The sequence below is a fragment of the Fundulus heteroclitus genome, chromosome 12 (genome assembly GCF_011125445.2).
Source record: "Fundulus heteroclitus isolate FHET01 chromosome 12, MU-UCD_Fhet_4.1, whole genome shotgun sequence".
Taxonomy (NCBI): Eukaryota; Metazoa; Chordata; class Actinopteri; order Cyprinodontiformes; family Fundulidae; genus Fundulus; species Fundulus heteroclitus.
This window is the reverse complement of record NC_046372.1, coordinates 43,769,243-43,796,084: the sequence shown is the minus strand read 5'-3', so window position 1 is coordinate 43,796,084 and position 26,842 is coordinate 43,769,243. Positions and strand designations below refer to the sequence as shown.

Here is a 26,842-nt window from a genome sequence, read left to right as displayed (position 1 = left end):
TTGTTTAATTACATCCAACGCACTTTTTCTATGGAGCACCAACAAAACACATAGAAAAAAACTCAAGTACATACAAAACAGTGCAGCCCAGATTCTGATGAGACAAATGAAACATGGACACATCACCTTCAGTCTCTCCACTGGCTCCCTCTAACATTCCATATAGAATACAACATGTCCCTGCCGTTTCATCAACACATATGTGAACATGCTACATCTTCTGTGAAGGAACTCCCTACTCATAAGTATTTGACACAATCCCCTTTGGACTAAACTTGGCACCATGGGCACTCTACCTGAATATCTGAGGATGTCACAGATGGGTGAGCATTTGCAGGACAAACTAAAGATTTTTCCTATTTTAAAAATTCTATAGCTCTTAAATGTTCTTTTAATCCTGCTGCTTAGTGCTTGTTTTATTTTGTTTTACTCACTGTTTTTCCTCTGATAGAACTTTGAGATTTTGAAACAGAGAAGTCAATTATAAATGTAACAAAGTATTATTAGAATTATTATTAGTCTGAAGTAATATCTTTATTGCAAACATGCAATTCATGCAAATTCATGTCAATAAACCTAATTTGCCACTGGGATTGAATAATTTCAGGTTTAACAATACCTACATGACTACTAAATATGTATCTGTCTGACATTGCTGAGTATTGTGCCACATAGAAATCAGATCCATGAAAAAGCAGTATAGTGTCATTTCTTATCCATAAATTTTAATGAGGTGTACTAAAACACATCAGAAGGGTGTTTGGGGTAGTAAAAAGGGAGAATTAGAAACTTAGCAAGCTGATTCATTAAAAATCTATTGAACCCTTTTGCCGAAAGAGCAACTTTTCATTCTTTGCACTAGCATTGCTATTATGTCTTCTGCCATGGGTTTCAGCTGGGTTTACCTTTTATATCTAATAGTCTTTGGGGTGACTTCTGATCATATCAACCTGTACAAAAGGTGTTCAGCATTTTTCTTTGAAGTTTCTCACTGTAACAAGAGGCACATTGTAAAACTGTTGACTTCAATGACATATCTTTGTCTTTATAATGAATCTACTCCACATCACAGCTCATCTCCCTTAATGTGCTGCAGAGCATGGAGAAACTAAATTAGTTGTGACTGGATCTCATGTAGTAAGTAATGGCTGAAAGGCAGAAACACGGAGACGAGGAGGGACCTTTTGTTCTTGTTTTCCAGAGCAGCTGATAGCTGTGGCAGCCATTTACACACACTGTTAATTAAAAACTGTTAATAATGCAAATACTAATATAAACTTAGCAAAGAGCTGTTTTAAAAGACTCTCACTCTTACTTTTTCTTGACCATGCACTTGGGTATATTAAAGTGTATGTCACAAAAGTCCATACTATTACTAGTCTATCGGTTTTACCATTGCTTTGCTGCAGTGCCACATTTTAAATGTAGGACATTATATTTGCCACTTCCTTGACAACCATAGATTCAGAGAGTATCACTCAAACCTTGAAAATGTACTGAACCATGATTTTTGTGTACCGTTACTCCCCCTACAGGGTTTTTATGGACTTATAAGCAGGGTACCTAAAATGTCTCCTCTTGGTGTCTAGTATGCAGCAAGCCATCGACTCCCATGTAGAACACAGTCCAGTATTGTTAGAGATAGTTGCATTGAGTTCATGTTGCTCAGTTCGGCACGCTGCAGTTAAAGAGAGTATCGTCTTTCAGTATCTGTGGGGGCCATGGTGCTGTTGCATCACCTTCCGCTTAAATTCAGATGCACAAAATAAATATCGTCACATGGTAAAGTCGTGCATGCTTTTAAGAAGCACTTTTAGGATCTTATAACATTGGGGGCTTCTGCTCAGACCCCTCATTCCTCCTCTTCTTTCTTTAAAAAAAGTGTCCTTCACAGTCTGTGTTTATGCATTTTCTCCACTATGTTACAATTCAATTAAGTTCAAAAATACTTTATTTGTAATGCACATGTACATGGAGAACTCGATATTAAGGCAATTCAGGGCAAAGTTTAAGAAGTTTATTGTAAAATAGATGGGAAGTGGCAGATGAGACAGGCATGACTGAGTGACTGAAGTCCTCCCAGCCAGGTTAAACCAGGAGAATGTGGCAGAGGCGTGCAGACGATCAGGCGACGCAGGGAGATGCAGAACTGACCAGACGATGCAGGCAAACAGTGACTTGACCATTCGATGCAGGTGCGGTGTTGATGAACCAGAATTGACCAGGTATAGCTGACAGAAACTGACTTGACCAGTAGCAGCTGACGAGACGAAATGTTGCATGCAGAAACCAGCTTGACTAGAAGCTGCGTAAAAAAGAAATGTTTGCATCCACTTCACTACCTTAACCTAGTATCATTGAGACTAAATTATGCTGGGACCGATTAATTGGTTCCTAAATAGTTTTTTTCTACTGACATTTAGGAACTAGTGAAGCACAGAGCTTAAAAGGCTGTGCCTATATGTGGATACAATACGTTAATAAAAGTGCTATTTCCTAAAGGCTTTGCTCTATAAGACTATAGCTTGTAGGTAAAAGGTGAAGCAGGATGTAGTCTATGCCTTACAGGATCCATTCGGACAACAAACACAAAACATCAGCACTGAAAACAACTTTGGCATGCGTAATTGTGCACTTTGAGGCGCTTTGTGCAATTCAGGAGAAGTAATGTCTGGTCAAAGCAGAGGCAGAGATAACAAACTTGAAAATGTGAAAGGTAATGACAAAGGTGTAACTGTAACAGTCTAGAAGAGCAGGAGCAGAACAGAAGGGAACAAATTAGCAGCTGGATAATGCATAATGACACAGCATAACCCCTGTTTGCTTCAAGTGGCGGAGCAGAATGGAAAAATGTCTGACTTTAGGGAGGCTTGATGAAACTCAGCCATAGTGACAAATGACGCTGTAGGCCTACATTGATAAACCTGTAGTTAATGATAATCTGGAGAGCTTTCATTGCCAATGTGAATCTGATTATTTAGATTCTTCCTTTTATAGTCCAATGTAACATTTGTCTAAGTAAAGATTGTGTTGTCTTTATATTGCTGAATTGTTTTTTGTAGGACATCTGCTGGCAAAACAACCATATTTTCACCATAATTTTAAAACTATTATGTGTAATATTGTGTTTAATAAAAGAAAAGGAAAAAGCAAACGTTCCCCATTGATTAAAAAAATGGTTTTGTGATTCCTGGGTGTCTGGATCAATGATCCAGTGTCAACCGTTTCTGAGTGACATTGCATTCGGAAACGGAAATAATGACCTTGACAGGCAGCCATCATTTATTAAAGATTCAGAAGTTACTTTGCTGTGTTTACGGCTCCAAGACATCTTCTAAGTAACAGGTCTGATTATTGTTTTCCTTCACGCCATTCAAAGATATTCAGATGAACAGAGAAGGTAATTTCTCCTTCCCCTTGGCCTGCATCTTCTTCATAGTGATTAAACCTGCCATCTGTGGGCAGTGCTGTTGTAATTTGTGCCTGCCTTTAGGATGCACAAAATAAAACAATGAGCTCAATTATTTGCAGCTTTAGTGAATCACACTGCTTGTTAAATAAACATATTTGCATCCACGTTGACGACTTTGCACCGAAATGCCCGGTACTTTATATTCCTTGAAGCCAACATAATGGGACAGCGCAAGCTATTTTGCGCTTCTGATCTGAATGCGCTGCTGTCCGATTTTGGGGGTCCGAAATTTTATAAATCTGGCCCACAGACGGGTAGCAAGAGGACCAAAGAGATGATAGATAGAGAGAAGAGGGAAAGAGACTTCAATGGCAGCCTCTTAGCACGGTTAAGGCCGACCCTTCTGCGTTACATTGATGCACAGTCTACTGTATATAGCTCTAGATTCTGTATATATATATATATATATATATATATATATATCAGTGTTGTAGTCAAGTCACTATGCCTCGAGTCCGAGTCCAGGTTCGAGTCACCAGTGTTCAAGTCCGAGTCAAGTCCAAGTCATTAAAAAAAAAATCTGAGTCGAGTCCGAGTCGAGTCCACTACTCATCCGAGTCAAGTCCGAGTCGAGTCACTATTGACGTGTGATGTATGACATGAAGCAGTAACATTCCATTGCACTAATAACTCTTTCGCTGTAGTTACCCTTGGTTTTACTCGGTAAAACGACTGCTTTTTCCAAGTCTAAGACGTCTCCTAACCATGGTTTTTAAACATTGTTGTTATGGAACGTGCAACAGCGACTCGAGGTACGCTGATAGGCCGCATATGAAGGATGTTAAAGCCGCAAGCGGCGTCGATCGGCCCTCGCAGCCAAGCGCACTCCAGCCTATTGGCCACCGCCGCGGCTCCGGCCGGCCGGCGGGGTTCGCGCAACGCCGCGGTGCCGGCCGGCCGGCGGGCGGGGTTCGCACACCGCCGCGGTGCCGGCCGGCCGGCGGGCGGGGTTCGCACACCGCCGCGGTGCTGGCCGGCGCGCGGGGTTCGCACACCGCTGCGGTGCTGGCCGGCGCGCGGGGTTCGCACACCGCCGCGGCTCCGGGCGGCGGGCGGGGTTCGCGCACCGCCGGCCGCCCGCCACCGCAGATGCTTTCACGCATTTTCCTCGCCCGTCCACCGGGCGATTCCCACAAACGCGTTCGGCAGCGTTCCCCCATGACTCACAACAAATCTGGTGCAGATCGGTCGATGCAGCGAGGAGATACAGCCGTTTGATAATGATAATGCATTTCGCCACCGGACCGGACTAAATTGTTCGGCGGGCCGGAAAATGTATACTGATTCCTGGACGGTGATTACAAACAGAAAAAAACTGCAAATGACGGCATGAACGCCGAGCAGGAGAAAAACAACGACTTACCTTCCTATCAACTCGGCCCGTCTTTCCGAGCCCTCGACACTCAATCCATCGTTTGAGCTGAACGTTGATATGTTGTTCCACAGTTCTACCAGTAAAACGGGCGCCTGGACATCCTCTTGTGAAAGTTTAACAGCAGAAAAGTCGGTCATATCGTTGTGTTTGTTGCATGTGTAACGGCTGGTTGCTACGAGCGCTCTCACACTGTTTGCCCAACCTTAGCGGCAAGGAGCGTTGCTCATGAGATGGTGACGTCACGTGCGCGGTACGACAATTAGATATTAAAATCATACACCAAATAATATTCTAATGACATATTAAAATTATAGCCTAATGATATAAAAAAAGTCGAGTCTTTTTCTCAATTTCCGAGTCAGAATGATCTGAATGTAGGAGTCCGAGTCCAAGTTCGAGTCATCAGTGCTCAACTCCAAGTCAAGTCACGAGTCTCTAAATTTAGCTAATGACTCGGACTCGAGTTCGAGTCTCGGACTCGAGTACTACAACACTGATATATATATATATATATATATATATATATATATATATATATATATATATATATATATATATATATATATATATATATATTGTCTGCACCATCAACACCAAGTCAAATTCCTTGGAAGTGCCAACTTACTTGGCAATAAACTTGATTCTGATTCTGACCCACGTGAATGTCTAGTGGGACCAGATGTGGGACAACTCCCCCAATGACTGCTGGAGATAGACACTAGCCCACTCTGCGATCCCACATGAATAAGCAGATATAAAAAAATAGATAAACCTAATTTCACATAAGCCAAAAGAGAATAAACATAACTATTCTGTAGTAGATAAAACAGAAAAGTGGCTCCACTAATCTTCACATGAACTAAGAGTTTTGTCACCTGACTATATTTTTATCCTTCTGTAGTGCTGTAATGATCACCTTGGGTGATATGACCAAACTGATGCACAGAACATGTAGTCCAACAATAACAACCATAAAAAACACTGCTATGCTGTTGTTTATTCATCTTTCTTTCACCTGTACATATAGGATGCAAAAAGGTATTTTAGTCATTTCACCATCTGACATTGCTCGCTTAAATTTCCTGAGTTTTAAGATAGTAATGTTACATTGAATGTAAACCGAAAGACGGATACAACATAACATTGACATTACCTCTTGATCCGTCCACTACCTCTTTTGGGGTTTTCATGGTCTTTTAATTATACACGTTGAATGCACACTATTTTTCCATACCAAAGAGGATCCACAAAATCGAATATGAAATGTGAAAATGTGAGTCAGACAAAGAATGGAGTTTAAAAATGCAGCGTGAGAAGGGACCTTGACAGGTTCTTAGCAAAGTGTTGATTTAGCCTCAACTTTTAATATTTGACGTGACACAATGACTGTATTGCCACAAGCATGTGTGTACCTCTGGATTAGTCTGACCAGGAAAAAAACTCATCTGTTGTCTTTTCAAGTCAACACGCAGCTCAATTTGTATTTTAACACACACACACACACACACACACACACACACACACACACACACACATCAGTGAAGAGGTTGTGCTGTGGCATTCAGGTGGATAATGGTTTTGCACTGAAGGGTTTGCTGATTATCGATGCGACTTTAGGAGCGGAATCTTTCCTACAATATAAAGTTCAGAGACCTCACACACACAGTTCTGGAGCACTGCCACCTCCACATGGCCTATCTCCTTCCAACTGCTGGTAATTCCACCTATCCTTCTACAAAACAACAAACCATTGAAAAGCCAATAAACCGGAGGAAACAAATTCATGATTAAATTACCCCAGCTTAGAATCAAATGCAATTTGAAAGAAAAAAAAAATCACTGGCAACCTCGGAGGCAGGCACTTCTAGCTGTCGCTTCTGTTGCTTCCTTCTTAATCACCAACATCTGAGAAAAAACAGTGCAGCAGCCTCATGGTGTTTATATCGAACCTTTGCATTGCCATGGCAGTTTAGATGCTATTTGTAGGTAATTGGAGGTGTATGTCACCCATAAAATCTGGCACTGCTCCCCAAGCTGCTTACATATTGTGGGGAGCCACCCGTCTGTGCATACTCAGATATTACCCTCAGATATTTGAAGTACAAGGTCTCAGAGGAATTCTTTTTAACATGAGGATTGGAGAGGTGAAAACAATACTACCATCAGATCTATAAAAATTAAGTGTCTCTCAGTTGTAGCAGATTAACTTCTTAGTTTATTAGATGGCCTGTTCATGTCGAGTTATGCTGTAGGAGCATAGATTAGTTTCAATGAGAAAATCAAGCAGCACCTGAAACAAACTGAAAGAGAGAGAAAAGGAGAATGAGGTTTAAATGTCTAGGGCAAATATCAGTGATTCCACTCATGAGATTAAAATGTTAATATTTTTTTTAATTCAAACATTTTGAACTGGTATCCTTTTTGAGTTCCTGCTGTCATTATGAGGGATTCCTAACAATTTTACTATTAATGTTGTTGGATAATGCCTGCTCATTCTGCAAATGAACAGGCATTAAGCTAAAGCTTCGACTGCTAAGATGCAATTTCACATTATATTGAAAATAACCATTTTAACACAGGTAAATGCCAAGTTCTGAGAGTGTTAATTTACCACAGGGAAGATATACCTGGTGACATAAAGTCCCTCTAAAAACTATTCATACCCGTTGAACCTTTCCACTATTTGCCATGTACTGATAGTTTTCATATATATATATAATGGGAATTTATTGGATAGATGAGCACAAAGTAGTGCATTTTATTCACTATCCACATTTTATAGAGCCACCCAATGCTGTAATGGCAGCTGCAAGTCTTTGGGGTATGTCTTTCCCAGCTTTGAACATCTTTAGAGACTGAAACATGTAATATTAACCGCCACCTGTCGTAGTCCTCCCAGTCCTTTACTCTGGAGAAGGTGCTCTAAACCTACTCCTCTAGGCTGACGCGTTCTTAGGGGACTGGAAGCATAGTCCCCCGGGCAAATCAACTGTGTACAGCGGTGTTTTAAAGGTATACTATGCAACCGGGGTTGATTTTCCAGCGAGGCTCCCCCCAGAGGGCGAAAGTAAAAGTGCACTGTTGTAAAGATGCTCAGCTGTTCTGGTTTCTCCGTCAAGCCAGGCGCGGTTGTTTTGAGCTTAGCAGACAGGCGAACGCAACAAAAAGTGGAAAAAACGGCAGTACAAACAATGACTAACACAGTGAAAGTATGAACATCAAGCTTCCCGCAGCGCTATCTTGGCGAGGCGGCGGCCGCGGCCGCCTCGCCAGTTTTATTATTATTATTATTATTTATTTTTTTATTTATTTTTTTATGTTGGCGAGACGCTACCGCCGCCAGTTTTATTATTATTATTTTTTTTTTATTTTTTTTTATGTTGGCGAGACGCTACCGCCGCCGCCTCGCCAAGCCGCGGCCGCAGCGGCCGCCGCCTCGCCTCCGCCGCCGCGGTAGCGTCTCGCCAACATAAAAAAAAAAAAAAAATTAATAATAATAATAATAATAATAATAATAAAACTCGATATGCTTGCATGTTTATTTGACGTTAACACGCGGTTCTTTGTTGTTGTTTTCGCACGTGCATATAGTGAATGGCAGGGCAAAAACACATGGAGTTCTCGCCGTAAAGCAAGACCGACTCTCGCGGTCTTGCACGAGACTTCTGAGCCTGTGGGTGCGGGCCGAGAGCTCTTGCAATTGCAAGTGCGGTATTTCCCCCACAGACCACCTGCATAGTATGCCTTTAACTGGCGGAAACACCAGTTGTAAGATTAACCACTCCCTGTCTGTGGTCCTCCCAGTCTTTACCCTGGTGAAGCGGTCTTCTTTTATTGATGACTTCTTAAGTAAGACAAGGCAGAAACTATACTTTAACACATTTAATCTAAACAAGCCAGAGGAATGGTACGGCTTCAGTACTGGACTCTCATATCGATCACGTTGTAGGAAAAGGTAAAATGGGGAGGCGAGAGCCCCGAGCTCTCAGCTACATCAGCTTAAATTCAGTACTGTCTCTTGGTGGAGGCGGTCGCTTTTTCCTGCTGCTGCTCACTACCTCCCACCTCTGTCCCTGCTTGCTGTGTCTTGTCTTTCTGAGCCCTCTCTTCATATCGCCCGAATTCTGAAAACTATGGATCTGGTCTCTTAATGCATTGATAAAAAAAAATTCGAGAGGAAGGCAGGGTAAAGGGGACCCATCCCGTCCTGACGAGACACACTTCGTGGGATACACCCTAGATTCTTAGAACGCGTGGAAAATTTTGTGGGTTTTTTTTTCCGATTTTGTCAGTCGAGGACGTTGATGATGTGTGCATGTTTGGATTCATGATACTCATATTTCTTCTATTTGGATTTGGAGGATACCTGATGTATCTGCAATTACAGAGGATGTCGGTGGCAATTATGACCATGATCAAGCTGTCGGCCGCATTTGATGCACTCACAAAGGCTGTGAACGAGCAGAACCATAAACTGGATGAGCAGAGTTGCAAGCTGGGTGCGATGGAACGCAGGCTGGCTGCAGTGGTTGAACTCAAAAGTGAGATGGGATAAAATCTTGGATGTGCACGCTCGCTTCAAGGCTGAAAAGCCCAACAACTTTGGAATATTTGATTTGTCATGTGGAGCCCAGGGACATAGACTTTAAGGCTGAGGGAAAATTTTTGCAGCTTAGTCTCAAAACTGTATTTTGGTTCCCGCTTATCAAAACTCTCCTGGATGTTATGGCGGGACATAAATGGATCAATAACACGCCCCTCCAGGAACGGTCCATCCCTTCCATGTTGTCTGTGGGAGACTTGTCACTGTTAAGACTGAAATAGCATAGAGATAACTGTCCATTTGTTTATGTATATTCAGGACTGTTTTGTCATTCACCGCACTCCTTACCAATCAATGAACCATGCTCACCTGTACCTGCCTAACGAGCTCCACCTGGTCTCTCCTGGATATAAGCTTTTTCAAGCCTCACCAAGGTTGTCAGATTATCTGACGCTTCATGTTGAAGAGATCGAGCCCTCTGTCAAGCCAGGGCAATCAACAATTATCGCAACCTTACTTTCTGCCTTCTGGACCCCTGCTTTTTGCCTGGATTCTGCTACCGTGACTGATTTAATGGTTTCTGACCCTTGCCTGTTTTCGCCCACGATACTTGTGTGTGTCATCAGAAATTGGGTCCTGAGAACCCAGAACTGGACCTGCAGCTCACAAACTGTCTCTGATGTTCCTTCTGGATTCACCCTGACAGGTTGGTTCCTCCAGAATAAAATGAGATTTTGCCAATCTGCCATAACACAGCCTCTGTGTCATGATTTGTGTACTGAACCCAAACTGAACCACACACAGAGCTTAGTTTGTGAGTTTTATTGAATGATGAGTAGTGGAAGCAGGAGACCAGAGAGACAGAACCAGGCTGGATCAGCAAGCAGTTAATGGCTGGAGCTGGCAAGCAGGATGAAACCAGAGCACGTAGGCAGCATAACCAGAGGCACAGCAGAACGGAGACTTGGAACCAGGCTAGACCAGTGGTACGACAGAATGGGTACTTGGATGGAGAATTGACCAGCAGCATGACAGAACGGAGACTTGGATGGAGACTTGACAAGCAGAACAGCAGAATGGAGACTTGGAAACCAGGCTTGATCAGCAGCACGACTGGATGAATACTTGCACGACTGGAGTGAGAGCAGGACCAGAATCACAGCAGACAGGCGGAGAACTCAGGCTGGACGAGAACCAGATGAAGTGAGCAGCAATGAGCAAAATCAACAAGAGAAAACAGAACGAACCGACGAGGAAGGACTGAATGCAGGCAGCTTAAATAGAGAGGATGACAGGTGAGATGAGTTCTGGCTTGATTAGAGGCTGACAGGTGTAGATGATTACTGAGGTGGAGAGGAGACTGGGATGTATGGAGGGTGAATAGTGCCCTGAAATGTCCATGGTGCAGCAAGCAAGGCTGCAGCATGACACTCTGACTATCCCTCTCTGCTCCAGATCTGTGTGGTTCCTGCAATCCATTATCCTGAGCTGCCATTTCCCTGGGTTCTAAATAAAGACTGTTAACAGCTTCTTTTAGTGGGTTGGCTGATTATTTTTGGGTCCAAAGTTGTCCTTGTCTGTTACAGAATGCCATATCTGTGACGTCAGTAAGTTATCTTTTGTTTCCCAGTAAGTGCTAATAATCTCTTACAAACATGTGCCCATCATTTTGTGAAAAATTGCTAAATATTGGTCAGATTGGATGGAAGATTTGTGTAAACATTAATTATCTGATATTGTCTTAAAGTGTCTGTAGGATAACCCCTTTTATAAACCTCAGGAGACTTTAACCATGTATCCCTGTCCTCCACCCCTCCTACCTTTTAATGGGTATGTCACCTGCAATGCTAGAAACAATAAAACACTGGACTGTATGTAAACTGCAAGCTGGGATTCAGTTCATCTACCCTACTTCCCCTAGGTGGCTCAGATGATAACCTGGTTCACCTTCAGCCTATGTATACAACCCTTGTACACAGAGAACCAGTTGTAACACCCACAGTGAGGAAATGGTCTGAGGAGGCCGCAGAAGCCCCAAAAGACTACTTCTGCTTCACTGTAAGGGATGAATTCTGCTATCCTCATGGGGCGGACATTGGTGGAATAACAGAATCCCTCACAGACTATCAATTTAAAGCAGGGTGCTTGCATCCTGGGAAGGCTACAAATGCCTCAGTTCAAATCCCAAATAATGTCACTTCTGGTCCCCGAGCAAAACCCCTAGTAAATAAACATGGTTTTATTCAAAATTAAATATTATTTTATCTAAACCATTCTAGCTCTATCTTTAGGGTTGTTTTCTTGCTGGAAGTGGTAAAATTCTTCCTCAGTGTCAAGTCTTTTGCCACCTCTAAAAGGTTTTCTTCAACTATTGCTGTGCATTCAACACTGACCAGCTTCCCTGTCCATGATGAAGTAAGAGATCCTCACAGCTTGAGGCTACCTTCACCACACTTCATGATGATTTGCAGGGCCAAAATGTTTAGTTTTCTGAACAAAGCACACTTTTCCACACATTTCCTTGACCCCCTACGTGCCATTTGGCAAGCTTCAAAAAGGACTTGAGCTTATTTTCAACAAAGCCTTTCTTTTTGGCATTCAGTTGTTCAGTCAACAGATTCTTCCTTCTGAGCTGTTCATATCTGCAGCTCCTCCAGTGTTAATAAAAATGCTATCCTTGTCTCGTGTCACTGTAGGTGGATGGACATGTCTTTATATATTATGCTATACCTTTCTTATTTTTGGATAATTGATTAATCAGGATTAAAACTAAACTGTTCAAAACTTGGTTTGTCAGACGTTCATTAGTAAACACACTTAAAAAAGCAGGTACTATTTTCCTGGGTATTTCTGCTGGGTTGGAGTTTGCATGTTCTCCGTGTGCATGCATGGGTTCTCTCCAGGTACTCCAGCTTCCTCCCACAGTCCAAAAACATGACTGTTACATTAATTGGCCTCTCTAAATTCTCCTTAGGCGTGAGTGCGTGCGTGGATAGTTGTTTTCCTGTCTGTCTCTGTGTTACCCTGCGGTAGACTGGCAACCTGTCCAGGGTGTATCCCACCTCTCACCCGTTGAATGCTGGAGATAGGGACCAGCACCCCTTGTGACCCCATGACGGATAATTGTGCATTGATGATGGATGGATGGATGGTTGAGTGCAGTGTACAATTTGGCCAGATCAGGCAATGGAAGGAACAAGCAACAGAAGGCTTTGAGCAGTGAACATATAATGCTCAAATAAAAGCAAACATTTCATGCATATAAAATATTCATTTTGTAAAACAATCTGTCTTGGATGATACAACTATTCTTAGTTTTCACAAAGTTACACCTCAAAATCCAATTTCTCCAGAATATTGTATGTATGCAGTGATTTTAAGCCAAGTGCAACTTGTTTATTTTATTCCCAGCTTCAGTTTCTGGGTGAGAGGAGTAAAGAGGACCCAAACGTACGCTCATTAGTAGAGGGCAGATGGATGAGGAAAATAAAATTTTTATGACTTATGATATACAGAGTATCTAGAAACAGAGTTAGAGATAAAGAGAAAAGCAGACTTGGCAAACACAAATACCAAGGGATGTAATGACTAATTTAGCGAAGATTGTGCCAACTGGCTGGTAAAACTTAGTATGGCCCGTGCCAAACAAAGTGTCCATTCAGAATCTTGGTTTAGAGCTTTAGAAAATAACAAAGGGAACAAGAACCAAAAGAAAAGAAAATTACAAATCCTATTCTAAAAAATATTAATAATGAAAAATATTTTACAGGCAAATTCCAGAAGGTTAAATTTTTCAAAAGCACCACCATATGTTAAAACTACAAAAAAAGCATCTTATTTTATTAAATGTCTTAATTGCTCAACTCATTTATGTTTAGAGTGGTAGAAACACAGTGGTGTAATCATAGTAACTAATCAGACTCCTGCTGCTGTGTATAGTGTGAGAAAAGCAGTGGCAGGTTGTGCTATCTCCCATTTAACTTTATGTGTTTGCTTCTAGTGTCCCTCATGTGACTAAATCTTCTCCGTCTTAGAAAATAAACAGTGGCATAAAATCATGACACAGGGTCATGATTTTATGACGTATGATGTAAATCAACTGTCAAAGAGTTGGAAGGATTGTTTATGGAAAACTTAAATTTAAATAACATCTTGTGATTTTGATCCTGTTTACAAACCAAAGAAAAAACTATTTTGTAGTAACTTTTTTATTGTTTCATACTTGTGTCAGAATAATTGTATATGCTTTATTTTTAATTGAGCATAGTCAGAATTTTTACCATAAGGTTTTAGCTTTGTGGTAACTTCTGATTTGAGCTTTATAGCAGGGGTTAAAGTTCTCCGTTACTGCGACGGATTTCCGTCATTTGGAAAATGAGTGCAAAATGTTCAGTGTAGACTTTTTATTCAAGATTTTAAACAGAAGCTACGCTCAACCAATGAAATCTGGCAGAGCCAGGACATTAGCCAATCAGAAAGAGAGTAGGGCGGGTCTTTGCAAAGCGGAGATCTGCCAGTCTGAGGTTTATTGGTGTTCAATCATTTTAACTTTTGGAAGAACATCTCAAACTGACCACATACGGTATGAATGAAAGTAGCGGTGGACAAAGGTTTTCTTTGGATTTATGCAAACCACCAGGTCAGAAAGTTCAGTGGATAGAACAGCTGACAACAACTTCCCTCGGTAAGTGTGTCTGTTGCTGCTCTTGCAGTTAATTGATGAGTTATTTCCACCTGTGGCCACGTCGCCTGTCAGTGTTTATTCCCCTGCTTCCAGTAATTTAGCTGATAAATGCGGCGACTAACCAGGGATCTCCCCATGATTCACTGTTATGTTTTATTTAAAACTGAAAGAGTAACGCGGTAGCTCGGCTAATTTAGCATGATGCGCTTTTTTTTTTAAAGAAGGATTGGAACGTGAAACGATGTCCAGGTTTGACTGGGTCTGATTCTGAAAAAGTTTAAAAAATCATAAATATTATTCCACCTGCGCTTTTCTGTAACAAAGAAGGCAGAGCTGCAGTCAGAGCGGCTGTCAGTCAATAAGCAGCAGCTCCACCTCATGAGCAGCTGAACCAGGACACCCGTTAAATAAAATCACAAGGATTTTGATGCATACAGACTATTAAGGAAACTACATCAAAAATAAAACAAATAAACTGCAGCTACAACATGGACTGGAGAACGGGTTCTAACAGTGTGAGACCAGAGAAAGGCGATTCTCAGAGAGTTTTTGTAGTTATTTGTTATTTTTACACGGATTGGAGCACGATGTGAAGCGACACTGTAAAAGCGAGTCGCACCAGAAACATGTGAAAAAGCCTCCTGCGGATCTATGGACTCATTTTACTCCAACCTAAAAACACCTGCCAGACAGACAAGCTACACCAGCCAAGATTACCTTCAACAATATTTAACTTAACGCAGAAGTTTAATAACATTTTTCTAATGAAAAAAGTTATTACGTTTTTTTCTGATAAACTTTAAGCAATTTTACTAAATATTTAAAAAAATTTTACCTCCCATCCGTGGATTTTCTATACCTGCTTTTCCGTACAGGTGTTACGTCATGCCGTATCTGATTGGAAAACGCGGCTTGACGTAACACAGGGTCGTGGAGGAGCTGTTGACCATCTCCAGCAGTCAATGAGCGAGAGGTGGGGACACAGAGTCCATCCTGGACATGTCACTGGGCTAAAATATAACCGTTTTTATAAACTTGAAAAAAGTTAATGTCTTTTTATTAACTCATGAGTTGTGATAATTAATTGGTTTTCAATAACGGGCAAAGCAGAGACTGATTATTGTAATGTGCAATTTGTGTCAATTTAAAATGTATGATCTCATGATAGTGTTGGTTATGTGTCCCTCTTTGTCCATGGCTGTTGTCGGCCTTGTATGATCATAGGATTGATTTATATTGAATGTGACAGTGGAGTTAATGTACAGGTGTGAAGAAGATGTAATGATGCAAGCTGCTGTCTTTTGAATCAGCTGCAGTTTATGGAGGGTTTTGAAATTGTAAAGTGGCCCTGGGAATATATGGGCTGACTAGAAACATTTTTCAGTCATATTGATTATTTTTGCTTTAACCCCTGCTTTATAGGATGTTCTTTTATTATTATTATTATTATTATTATTATTATTATTATTATTATTATTATTATTATTATTATTATTAGTAGTAGTAGTAGTAGTAGTAGTAGTAGTAGTAGTAGTAGTAGTAGTATTGTTATTATTATTATTGTTATTATTATTATTATTATTAAACTGTTATTTATACAGGTAGTCTCATTTAAATACGATTTATCATTCACAAGAGAGACCTGTCATTGATATCAGCAGATGGTTCCTTCTTGGATTCAGGTTTTATTTGAATAAATAATATTATATGTACTGGGTTTTGCAAAAAGAATTTAGGTGAGAAAATGCAGTGGGAAACCATATACGTTTACAAGTAACATTTAATTCCCAAAGTTAACTTCATGATGTGTGAAGACAAATTACTTGTACATAATGGTTGTAAGATAAAGGAACATGTCACCATGACTGGATGAAACAGTTTGGGAGTTCAGCAAAAGCAAAAGAATTATGGTTTTCCATATAAACAAACAATATTTAATACAGTTTATGTATTAAATGAGAAAAAATAAGTAAAAGTCCTAGTGAACTGCATTTATTCCTCAATTAATCCACAGTTAAATGGGAATAATGGCCCTGTGGGGACTGCAGTTCTCAAATTGTAAAATTATCACCTTATAGAAGTTTTTAAAAGCCCCAAATGAATATGTATAACATGCTTCAAGTTATAGACTAAATGTTTACTTCTGTTGAGCTAGCATCTATGATTTGGTAAATACATAGACAAAGTGCTTGCCTACCAGCAGGAGTGTCAATGATCTAAGCTGTCCTCTGCAGGCATGTGCTTGATTAAATCAACACCAGCTTGTTTGGATGACTCACCTGTACAAAGACAAAGCAACATGGCTGCCTGCTGTGTTTGAGGTCAAGGCAAAGTAAAGCCACGGCTGTGATCTCCAAATTTCAGATCGCCATGGGGAGCCTTTGATTTGAAGGAGCTCTTTGTGTGTTTGACATAATTAGACTGAGAACATCCAGTTAACTTATTCATTTGGGGTATTAGTGGAATTGAGCCTTTAATTAGACCTATTTGGCTCACAGCGGTGTTTGACTGATGACCTTTGGTTATAACGGATCCCAAAGAAATTATCTTACTGATAAATGACGCACTATTCCAAGAATAAAATACACTGCAAGTCTTTAGATATCTGCAGTAATGGTGTCTTTTTTAATGCTATTTAATATAGATACATGCCTGGTGAAAGGTGAAATTTAAACATCTGCACTATTATTAAAGCCTTATACAATGGTATTGAACCATTTTGATGAACATGTGGAACATGTGGCTAGGTGGCACACCAGGAGGTTTGTTAAACAAGTGGGCGCAGGTGGATCAGAACCCAGGGAACAGAGAGTGGTGGAAAACATGTCTGGCTGCACATTCAAGTGTTCTTTAAAAAACAAAAATACAAAGGGTTCCTCATCTAAAAGTCAATGACAACAGTCAATGAAATGCCAAAATCCAGGGGCAGCCCGTTCTTTGATCAAACGAAGAACAATTTCTTTAAAAGGAAATAGTACAGGACAGGGATGACAAGGAGGTACTTACCCTTCCTGTCTCGCAGCCGTCTCTCAGCTGTTTTCTACGGCATGCGCCTCATGCTTGTCATATTAGTGGCCTCTCTTGCATCACTGCCCTGTGAAAACAGACACTGACTTGCATCTTTGCTTGTGAAGCAGCCCTGACTAATCTTCTCAGAAATGCTGCATCCAGTATACAGCAGTGGAAAGCGTTACTCATTGATATGGGCAGAGGTTTCACACCTGCCCAGCTGTCGTCATCAACGCACATTGCTTACCACTAGTTGTAGTTTTTGCTGTGGGGATGAGCACCCCGTCGCACCGGTGGACTAGGCTCCATGTAAACCACTTTAACTTGTGACCATGCTGTGTATTGTGGGCTTCTGGCCCGGTTTCTGGTTCCTGCTTGCATCTTCCTTCCATCCTTCTCTCCCTGCATTCTTGCATCCTGCACATTTCAGCTGCTCAGCCAGCTTTTCCGGCCTGTCTGTTTGCCAGCTGATATGCCTCCCCAGGGCAACCCAACACTTCCACATGTTACTGTGCTTAACCAAATTACTAGACCACAATGGATTGAAGCAGTTTCATGCAAAGGCACTAACTACCATGCAATAAAGATATCAAATCTAAAGCTCGTGCCATAGAAGCATAAGATAAAAATAGGATAAAAAAATAACACAATAAAAAATGTATAACACAACTAAAAGTAAACAATACAAATACCCTCTGCATGACAAATTTCTCTTTTCTGAATGAATGATTAATTCATTATTTTATTCATTTTGCTGACCCATTGTACTGAATAATCAATTTCCTGAAAGTAATAGTTTTACTCACAATTTTCAGTAAGTCTCACTGATAATGATGTAACAGGTCTGTCATAAGTTATTCATGCTCCCCATTGTCTATCTGATTAGAACTATGGTTATGAAAATGTGAAATGATTGCTCTGGCGCTCTGGGAAATGATTTGATGAGAATGCATAAAGTCTATTATAAGCCAGATATTTTTTGTTGTTGTTGTTGTTGTTTGTTTTGTTTTTTACAAAAAAACTCCAATGTCAATTTCTCTCCAGGGAGGACAGTGTTTGATCCTTTGCTCAGAAAACATGTATTTTAGTTGAGATGAAAATTAAATGTCACAATTGTAAAATAGATGTTATTGTACCTGAAACCACTGGCTTTCTGATAGTCAGACAGTGAGAAGTCCTCCATGAAAAGTTATCATCCTGCAAGTTTTAGTCCACCATGTTTTCATCAGACACTGTCAGGGTTGATTTCTAATAACATGAAAATGCTATGCTTCTAGTTTTATATAGTTGCATCAATGGTATCTGTTACAACCATAAACCTCAATGTATTTTCCTGGGATTTTATGTGAAAGAGATATAAAACAAAATCCCAAGTTTTGAACTTTTTACTGAGCACTGTCCACAAACTGAACACAAGAAGAATGCCAAAAGAAGTCCTTACGTGGACGACTTGGGAAACCATTTAACCTTTAATAGAAGGTGGTTTGGTCAGATGAGATCAAAGTTGAATTGTTTGCCTACATTTAAAATGCTATTTGGTAAGATCAACACAAACCCTGAGCACAGCTTCACACAACTTACTGGTAGAAGCATCTTTATGTGTGGTTGCTTATCATGAGCAGGGACAGAGAAGCTAGGTTAAGTTAATGAGAAGATGGATGGAACTAAAGACTGGTTAATCTTGAAAGAAAACCCTGGTTGGTTTGTAAAAAGGCTTAAGACTGAGACAGTGGTTTCAACAGAGCAATGACCTTAAACAGACAGCCAGAGCAATACTTCACTGGTTTAGATTAAGGCATATTTGTGTGTTTGAGTGGCCCACTGAAAGCCCACTCATTAATCTAACTTTATAGCAAGACATGAAAGTTGATGTTTACAGTACTCTCCATTCAAGCTGCCTGAGCATGAGCTGCAGATTACATACCAGAATTTGCAAAAAATGTGCATAGCTGGTGGAGATAATTTAAAGATTTGCTGTTTTAAGTTGCAACAAGGACGGTACTACAAAGTACTAACTTAGAGAGCTGAAGTGAATGCACGCCACACTTTTCAGATCTTTGTACAGAAGAGTTTAGAAAACCATCTATCATTTTCGCTTCAGACATTTGTACTATTTTGGGTTACTCTATGACATAAAATCCTGTAAAATACAGTCAGCCAAGAGCAGTTATTCTGGCAACTGCCAAACCAGGACTCATCTGTAGGATTGCTAGACAGAGAGGCATGATTCACTGTATATAACTGAATGCACCTTTCCTACTCTGCACCTTCTTGTATGAACCGATGTGGCAGACCCTGACTCTGTGATGTTACATGGCCTACAGTTTCTTAGCAAAGTTGCTATTGTTTCCAATAGCTGTCACTTTTTATAATACACATAATAAAATACCCATGTTAATCAACTGTAGAATACGTACATTTTGGAAGGAATTCAGTGAACTCTTGAGAGTCCTTCATTCTTTCAGAAATATTTGTAGAAATGATCTCCATTGCTAGGTGCTGGATTTTATTCACCTGTGGCTATAGAGGTAAACTCTTAATTCAGTTATTTTAATTGATGATACTTGGCATACTAAATATGATGTGCCCACTTCTATAAAATACGTCATGTTTGTTTGACTAACTATTGGCAATTCCACTTCTAAAACCCGCAACATGCTCCTTTAAGTAACTGGACCTTGTAATATTCAGGTAATACCCGGAAATCAGCAAACATGTTGCGCTAAAAGCCATTGTAATTTGTCTTTGCTTCCACAGGTACATGGCCATTATCCACCCTCTGCAGCAACGCATGTCATCCACAGAGACCAAGGTTGTGGTGGCCGTGATCTGGGTTCTGGCTCTGCTCCTGGCCTTTCCTCAGTACTACTATTCTACCACGGACCAGCTCCCCGGCCGGGTGGTGTGCTACATCGAGTGGCCTGATTATACCACGTTTGACTTCAAAAAGATGTGAGTGCCTTTGTGTAGGAGCTTTTCAAATAGTCAGCGAGTGTTAATAACTTTTCGATTGGAAGCTAATGCTGGAAGGGTTTGTATTCAAGGGAAACCACTGGAAAGAGTCAACGGATGCAAGTGTAACGTGCTTTGTGGTTGATAACATTTCCAAAAGTGAAAAAGGAAAAAGCAATCAGCTGAACCTGACAAAAAATGAGAAGAAACCGACTGCAGCTACACTATTCATTTTAATTGTATTTCTGCTTCTGCAGCGTTTAAGATGCTGAGCATTTACTGAATGATTTAAAAAATGTCTTTACAAAGCAAAAATCAGGAGCCCAAAAGACAGGAAAACAGACATTTGTGAATTAAATGGTTAATTACAGGAAAAATTAAGCATGTGTAAAAAAGAATAAATCTAAGACTGATCAAAGTGATTCCATGCAGATCCCAGAATAGTCAGTTGTGTAAAATAACATCTTTTCATGTTTGAACTGAAAATGATGAGTCCCACCTTGCTCTGCTTTTGATTCTTATTTTAGGTCATTGATATGTATTTCAGCAAACCTTCTGTAAGTCAGCAAGCTGAAAAAACGAATAACTTTCTAGTTAAATATGATGAGAAGCTTAGTGTAAACAGAAATCAGTATGGCATACTTCAGCTGTTTATCACGGTACAGCAGATGGATGCAGGCTGTTTTGAAGGAAAGGCTTCTGTATATTGCTGCTATTGATTCCAAGTGTTGAAAAACCTCCTTTACTTGTATAAATGAGAAAAAGCTCATTCAGTCATCCCTTTCAGAAGCCATACACAGAGCTGATTTTATATTCGCCGTTCTGAATTACAACAGATTTAGACAGGACTGCCAGAGGGCGGCTCGGAATGCTAATTTTGTAAACTATAACCGGAGTTCAGTGTACTCCGCAGGCATGCTTTGTGTTATTTTTTATTCAAGGTCATGCAGGGTCTCTACTGTATATCAAAGCTCATTTCCTCTTTTAATTCATTGCAAAATTGTTGTTGTTCTAGTGAGAAATGTTTATTTGTGTTACTCTGTGCTCCCTTTTATTGACTAAAATCTACTCTTCTGAGCTTCTATCGAGCATACTGTATGCACCAAGCCCATGGAGCGTTTTTAGTGCCATTTCAATAAATGTATGTACAAACACTAGAGGTTATAGTCATAGTAAAATAATTTTAAAAAATTATTTGTATCATGCACATTTAGACAATGTCTAACATACATTACTTAAAAATGTAAGCATTTTGTTAGAATGTTATGCAGAAGCAAAATATTTATCCTGCAGACAATGGTGTTTAGATTGTTAAACCAAGTCGAAAGGCAACATTCATGTCCTTAAAGCAGTTACAAAAGTGTGAATTCAGAAGTTGTCTTCTTTCAGCTTTTCCCTTTCAGGGGTCTACACCTAACCCCATCTTCTACATCTTCTTCTCACACACTAACTAACTTCATGACCTCTAACACCATCCATAAATCTCCCCTTTGGTCTTCCTCTAGGCCTCCTGCCTGGCAGCTCTAGCCTCAGCATCCTTTTACCGATGTAGTCACTATCCGTCCTCTGTACATTGTGTACTTTAACAATAAGCTGGACTGGAGTAGAAACACCGAGGCGGTCTACAAAACAGGTCAAAGCAAACTCTTCTTCCTGAGGGGGCTGAGGTCTTTTTAACATCTGTGGGACGATACTGAGGATGTTTTATGAGTCTGTTTTTGCATGTGTTGTGTGCACCTGCCTGTTGCTTTAATGTGCAAGAACAGTGCAAAGAATGAATACATGTCAGAATTACAGAGGGTGTTTTAAATTACAGAGGGTGTTTTAAAGATTTAAGACCACAGGCAGGAATGACTTCTTGTGGTGCATCTGGGTAACAGAGAGGAGTCTTCTGCTAAAAGAGCTCATCTGCTGGGCCAGTGTGTCTTGGAGAGGATGTGAGACATTGTCCAAGATGGACGGAAGCCTGGACAGCATCCTCCTCTCTGCCACGGTCGTCAGAGTGTCCAGCTCCTCCCCCACAACATCCCCCACCCTCCTGATCACTTTGTTCAGTCTGTTGTTGTCGGCAGCCCACAGCCCCAGCATGTGACAGCAAAGAAGCTCCCTCTGACATTCTCTGTACTTCTCCACCAGTGTCCTCAAAGCAAATACTGCATCTGTAACTATTTCTTGGCATGAAGCTATACTTCTCCAGTTGCCACATCTCCCTTGTTCTTCATACATTTTCCTTATTCATCAATTATTTAAAGTACTCTTTGCATCTTTCTGTTACTCTTGCTGCACCTGTCAGTATCTTTCCATATTAATCACCTTAACATGCCAAACATCCTTCCCATCTCTGTCTTTTCTGTTTCGCCAACCTATATAAATTGTTATCCCGCCTTACTGTCCAACCTATCATGCAAGTCACTGTTTGCTCTTGGCTTGGCCTTAGCTACCTCTACCTTCATTGTATGCTGCATCTCTTTGTACTCCTGTCTTGTATTTCCTTGTTCATCCACCAGGTCTCCTTGACAACTTTCCTTTCAGAAGAAAGACCAAGTTCTCTCCTATCCGTTTCCCCCTGAGAGCATTAGCTGTAGTTGTCGAAAGTTGATCAATGGGAAACGGCTTGGTAACGTGGATGTTGAAAAAAAACTCTCAATGTTAACAGTACAGTAACAGTAAATGCAAGTTAACGCAATTTCCTTTTAATTTTTTTTATTCGTTTTGATTTCTTTATTAAAGCACATGCTTCCGTACTGTGCCCGTTTGTGTGTGGAGTCAAATCCAAATCCTTAACCGTATCAAGTAGTTCTTCTGTCCCTCTGTCTTTGGGGTTTGAAACCTGGATGTTGAAGTCTCCCACAGTGATTAAAAAGTCAAAGTCAACACATGTCACAGTTAGAAGGTCATTATAATCCTTGAAAAAGATTGCATAGGGTTTCAGAGATCTCTAAACATTCAGAAACATGGCTCAACCATGACCCTATACCTGAACAGACAGATAGTCAAATTTGCCCCAGAACACATTATAACACTTTAGTGAATCCAGAAACAAGATGGTCACCCCTACCCCCTCTTATGCTTACTTTTCTTACTTGGAATATTGTAACTGAGAGGCTCTCAGTCTTCCAACCATGTTTCTCTTGAAAACACAACATAAAGAATATGCACACTGCAAAAACGGATCTAAAAACAAGTAAAATGTTCTTAAAGTTAGTGTATTCGTCCTTGATTTGAGCAGGTAAATAAGATTATCTTCCAATGGAATGAGTATTTTTGCCCCTAAAATAAGATAATTAGACATCCTGCACTTGAAATAAGATGATGGAGATGAATTGTTCCTATTTTAAGTGGGAAAATCTTATTCTATTGGCAAATCATCTTATTTACCTGCTCAAATCAAGGACAAATACACTCATTTAAAGAAAATGTTACTTATTTTTAGTTCCGTTTTTGCAGTGCACAATAGTGAAATCGTTAATCAACAATGACTTTCTTGACTTGTAAAAAAAAAAACAGTTTGTTGGGACTTGATTGTTGATATAACGTCTGTGGAAAGATGCACTGCAGGAATTTCTTACCTAACTTTCAATTGTAGTCAATTGTTTTTTTTTAATCTTCTTTCTTCTGTGACCTATTACAGATTTTACAACATTCTCCCAAATAGGGTAGAAGCTTTTCCTGGAAATAGTCACTCCTGGTAGTCTTACCATCTGGACGGTTTCCATATCAGTTTTTCTTCTGGAGGCTTGTCATCCTTGATATGCTAAGGAGAAGGACCTTGTATTGGAGGTGTGTGTGTGTGTGGGGGGGGGGGGCAGGCAACTTTTGGTAGGCCCTGGTTTAGTACCAGGGTTGGACTTTATGGTCCTATTGAGAAAATGTGGGATTTGAGTGTGGTGTGATTTGGATTCCAATCCTAACAAGGTTTTTCATGATGCCAGTTAAATTCAAAAGAGGGAAAAATGTGCAGAGGGATTGGGGAGGTGGATGTGGTCTGGGGAGAGAGAGGTTTGTTGGGGCTAATAGGGGGTGGGTTGATGAACAGCCCTATGATTTAAGTCCAGAATATGACTAGGTGACTCCATAACATTGTTTTTTTTACTATACAGATGTGGACTGGCTGGTGTGCTTTGAAACATTCTCCTACCACCATTGAAATAACAAAATGATTGCTGAACATTTACCTTTAGGGTTTTCTGTTAGAGAGCAAACTTCATGGTTCCAGCAGTCTTCAAGGTCCTGGGGAAGCCATTACCACCATGTCTGAATGTACATATGGAGTTCTTAATGTGAAATGCCAGATTAGTTTAATCGTAATGTAACAGGGCATGGTTCTACTTTTGTCTCATCTCTTTAGATGTTGTTCTGGGCACTTTTTACCTAGATGAGTTGTCGATTCAGTAAGGGAGTAATTTTATTAGGTCCCCCACTGTGCTTCACTGGAGTCCCAGAGCTGTTTTGATGACTAATAGATGTCTCTCAGCTGTTTTTGAATTGGGGGGCATGATTTTTATTCACAGATTTTTATTGATTTTATTTTATTTTACTGTACAGGTCTAGCAGCAATTAGGGCTAGTTGTATCTCATAAAACTGAACTCAGCATTCCAGATAATGTGGTTAATAACAGTTGATTCACAATTTAACACAGGGCAGGGTTAGTTTGGAAATCTTTTAGCCCTAAATAAATGCAATAATAAATCAAAAATCTGCCTTTGGTATTTACTCAGATTTTATTTATCTAAAAATAAAATCTGTTCAGTGATTTGAAACATGTAAGAATTAAGGAAAAAGTAAAAGTCTATAACACCAAGGTAAATACTGTTTTTTATAACAGTGTAAGAAAGAGGTTTATTTTTTAATGTTTTCTCATCTGTCAGACTGAATTTGGAATATTTTGAATTAGAAGGTTTTGCGAAACAAGGTTCAACAAGTGCAGAGAATGTTTCACAAGCTTTATGTGACCTTGGTGAGACAACAGAGTTGGAGCTGACAACTCATCTCTCCTCCAAGTATCATGTTTCCCTCGGTTGCTAAAATAAACCCAAAGTATCAGACCAGTCACTTAATCATGTGAACATTTATGTATTCCTTGTGCAAGATCAAGAGCAGAATGCTAATCACTGCCAAAGCGCTCTGATTTAGTCTCCCCATGATCTCTAATCCGCTGAAGTCTTAAAGTGGCAGGCGAACTGTAGAAGCTTCTTTAGAAAAACAGTTTGTCTCTGTTGAAACATCGTGCTTGCTCTTTACTTTGGTCCTGTAAACAGTGCTCTCTTCTGTTTGTCTTTTTGAAGTCCCAGTGGAACGCACACATAAAAGCAGAAACACAGGTGCACTGCCCCGAACACACACAAGATAGTAGCTGAGCGAGCACGGAACAGCACCCACACGCTGACGCACATGTGCAGGCACTCAGACACAGCAGCGCGGCGCTGATGGCAGCTCCGCTGATGGCACGCTCTCAGCTCCTCGGCTCCACAGTTTACCCTGCTCCGCTGCCAACCTGTTATGCCCTCTTCATCTTCTGCGTCTGTCGCATTCCTCCGCGGAGCCGCTGTTTGTTACGACAGCAATTTCTGTGTTCGTGAGGCAATGCCAGCTGCTCTTCTTACTTTAATGAAACTGTAATTATGGCTGAGGTGAGTGAAAATACAGCAGTCATTCAGCTCAGCTGCTGAAGCTGTAAATGGCACATCTGATATAAGATGACCCCGGGTCATGCCCCACCTGTTGCTCTTCGCAGGTGTCCTTTCAGCCGCCACCATCAGTGTCTGCACCCTGTCTGAGATCCTGCCTGCAGTCAGTGGGGCTTAGTAAGCAGGGTCTCACAGGAGGATATTAATAGATGTGCATTTGTGATTGCATGCTACCACAGACAACTGCTCAGGCCTAAACAACCTCTAAAATATTTCTGTTGCATAAAGGCAAAGACGCAGTAAAGCAGAAAAACTGGGAACCGTTTCCAGCTGTCTGTTTGTGTTTCCATGTGAATCTGTTGCTCTTTCAGAAGAAGAAAATGTGATATAAATGCATTTTTAACTCTGCTTACCTGGTGATATTTAGTTATTTATAAGCTGTGTAATTGTAAGCCCTTTTATATGCTGTTGAATATGATCCTGGCTTACTGTTCGAGTGGTTTATTCCCAAAATAAAAAAACATTAGTATTATGTTAACAATGCTTTTAGCATAATGGTAAATTTGCCTCATCAAATATAAGTACTTAATACTGTGTTTGTTTTAGATGATGGAAATATGCTCATCACTGGGCTGTGTTGTGAACGGTGTTTCAGTTTGGTTTCTCTACTAAGGTATTTTCTAAATTCTGCAGTGTTGAGGTGCACCAATCAGAGATTTGTGACCAATCATCCATATGTAGTTTTGGTAAAGCTTTGACCTGCTAATGCCAATATTAGCTGAATCTGGTTTCCCTTTAGATACCATAATATACAATTTATTTCTGTAACCTATAATTCATTATTGCATGTAATATAATGCCGCCTCTTTCTGCTATTTATTTTATTGTAATAAAATAAATAAAAACTGTGGGAATATCAAGTTATACACTTCAAAAAGGATAGTCAAAGAATATATAGACCTTCTACCACATCTCCTATCACCATCTTTCCCAGATTTGGAGGCTGAACTAAAGAAATGGACTCATTTTGTATACCATCGTTTTCATTCACTTCTTTAACTTTGTTACTACAGACAGTGAAAGGAGGAAAAAATATGATCTGACATTTTATCTGGCACTTTTTTTACTTTCAAATCACTGAGAGCATGTTAGTTTTGGATTTAGTATTTTTAAGAGGTA

General features: G+C 40.3%; 1 protein-coding gene across 1 annotated transcript in view; it reads left to right on the top strand.

Moving 5' to 3' along the window:
• The window catches only part of tacr1a (tachykinin receptor 1a), a 112,013-nt gene that overhangs the window by 42,809 nt on the left and 42,362 nt on the right, over positions 1 to 26,842 (top strand). Inside the window, exon 2 of the mRNA XM_012849446.3 lies at positions 19,841 to 20,035. Within this exon, the coding sequence (XP_012704900.2) occupies positions 19,841 to 20,035 (195 nt within the window). The remainder of the gene's footprint in view (positions 1 to 19,840; positions 20,036 to 26,842) is intronic.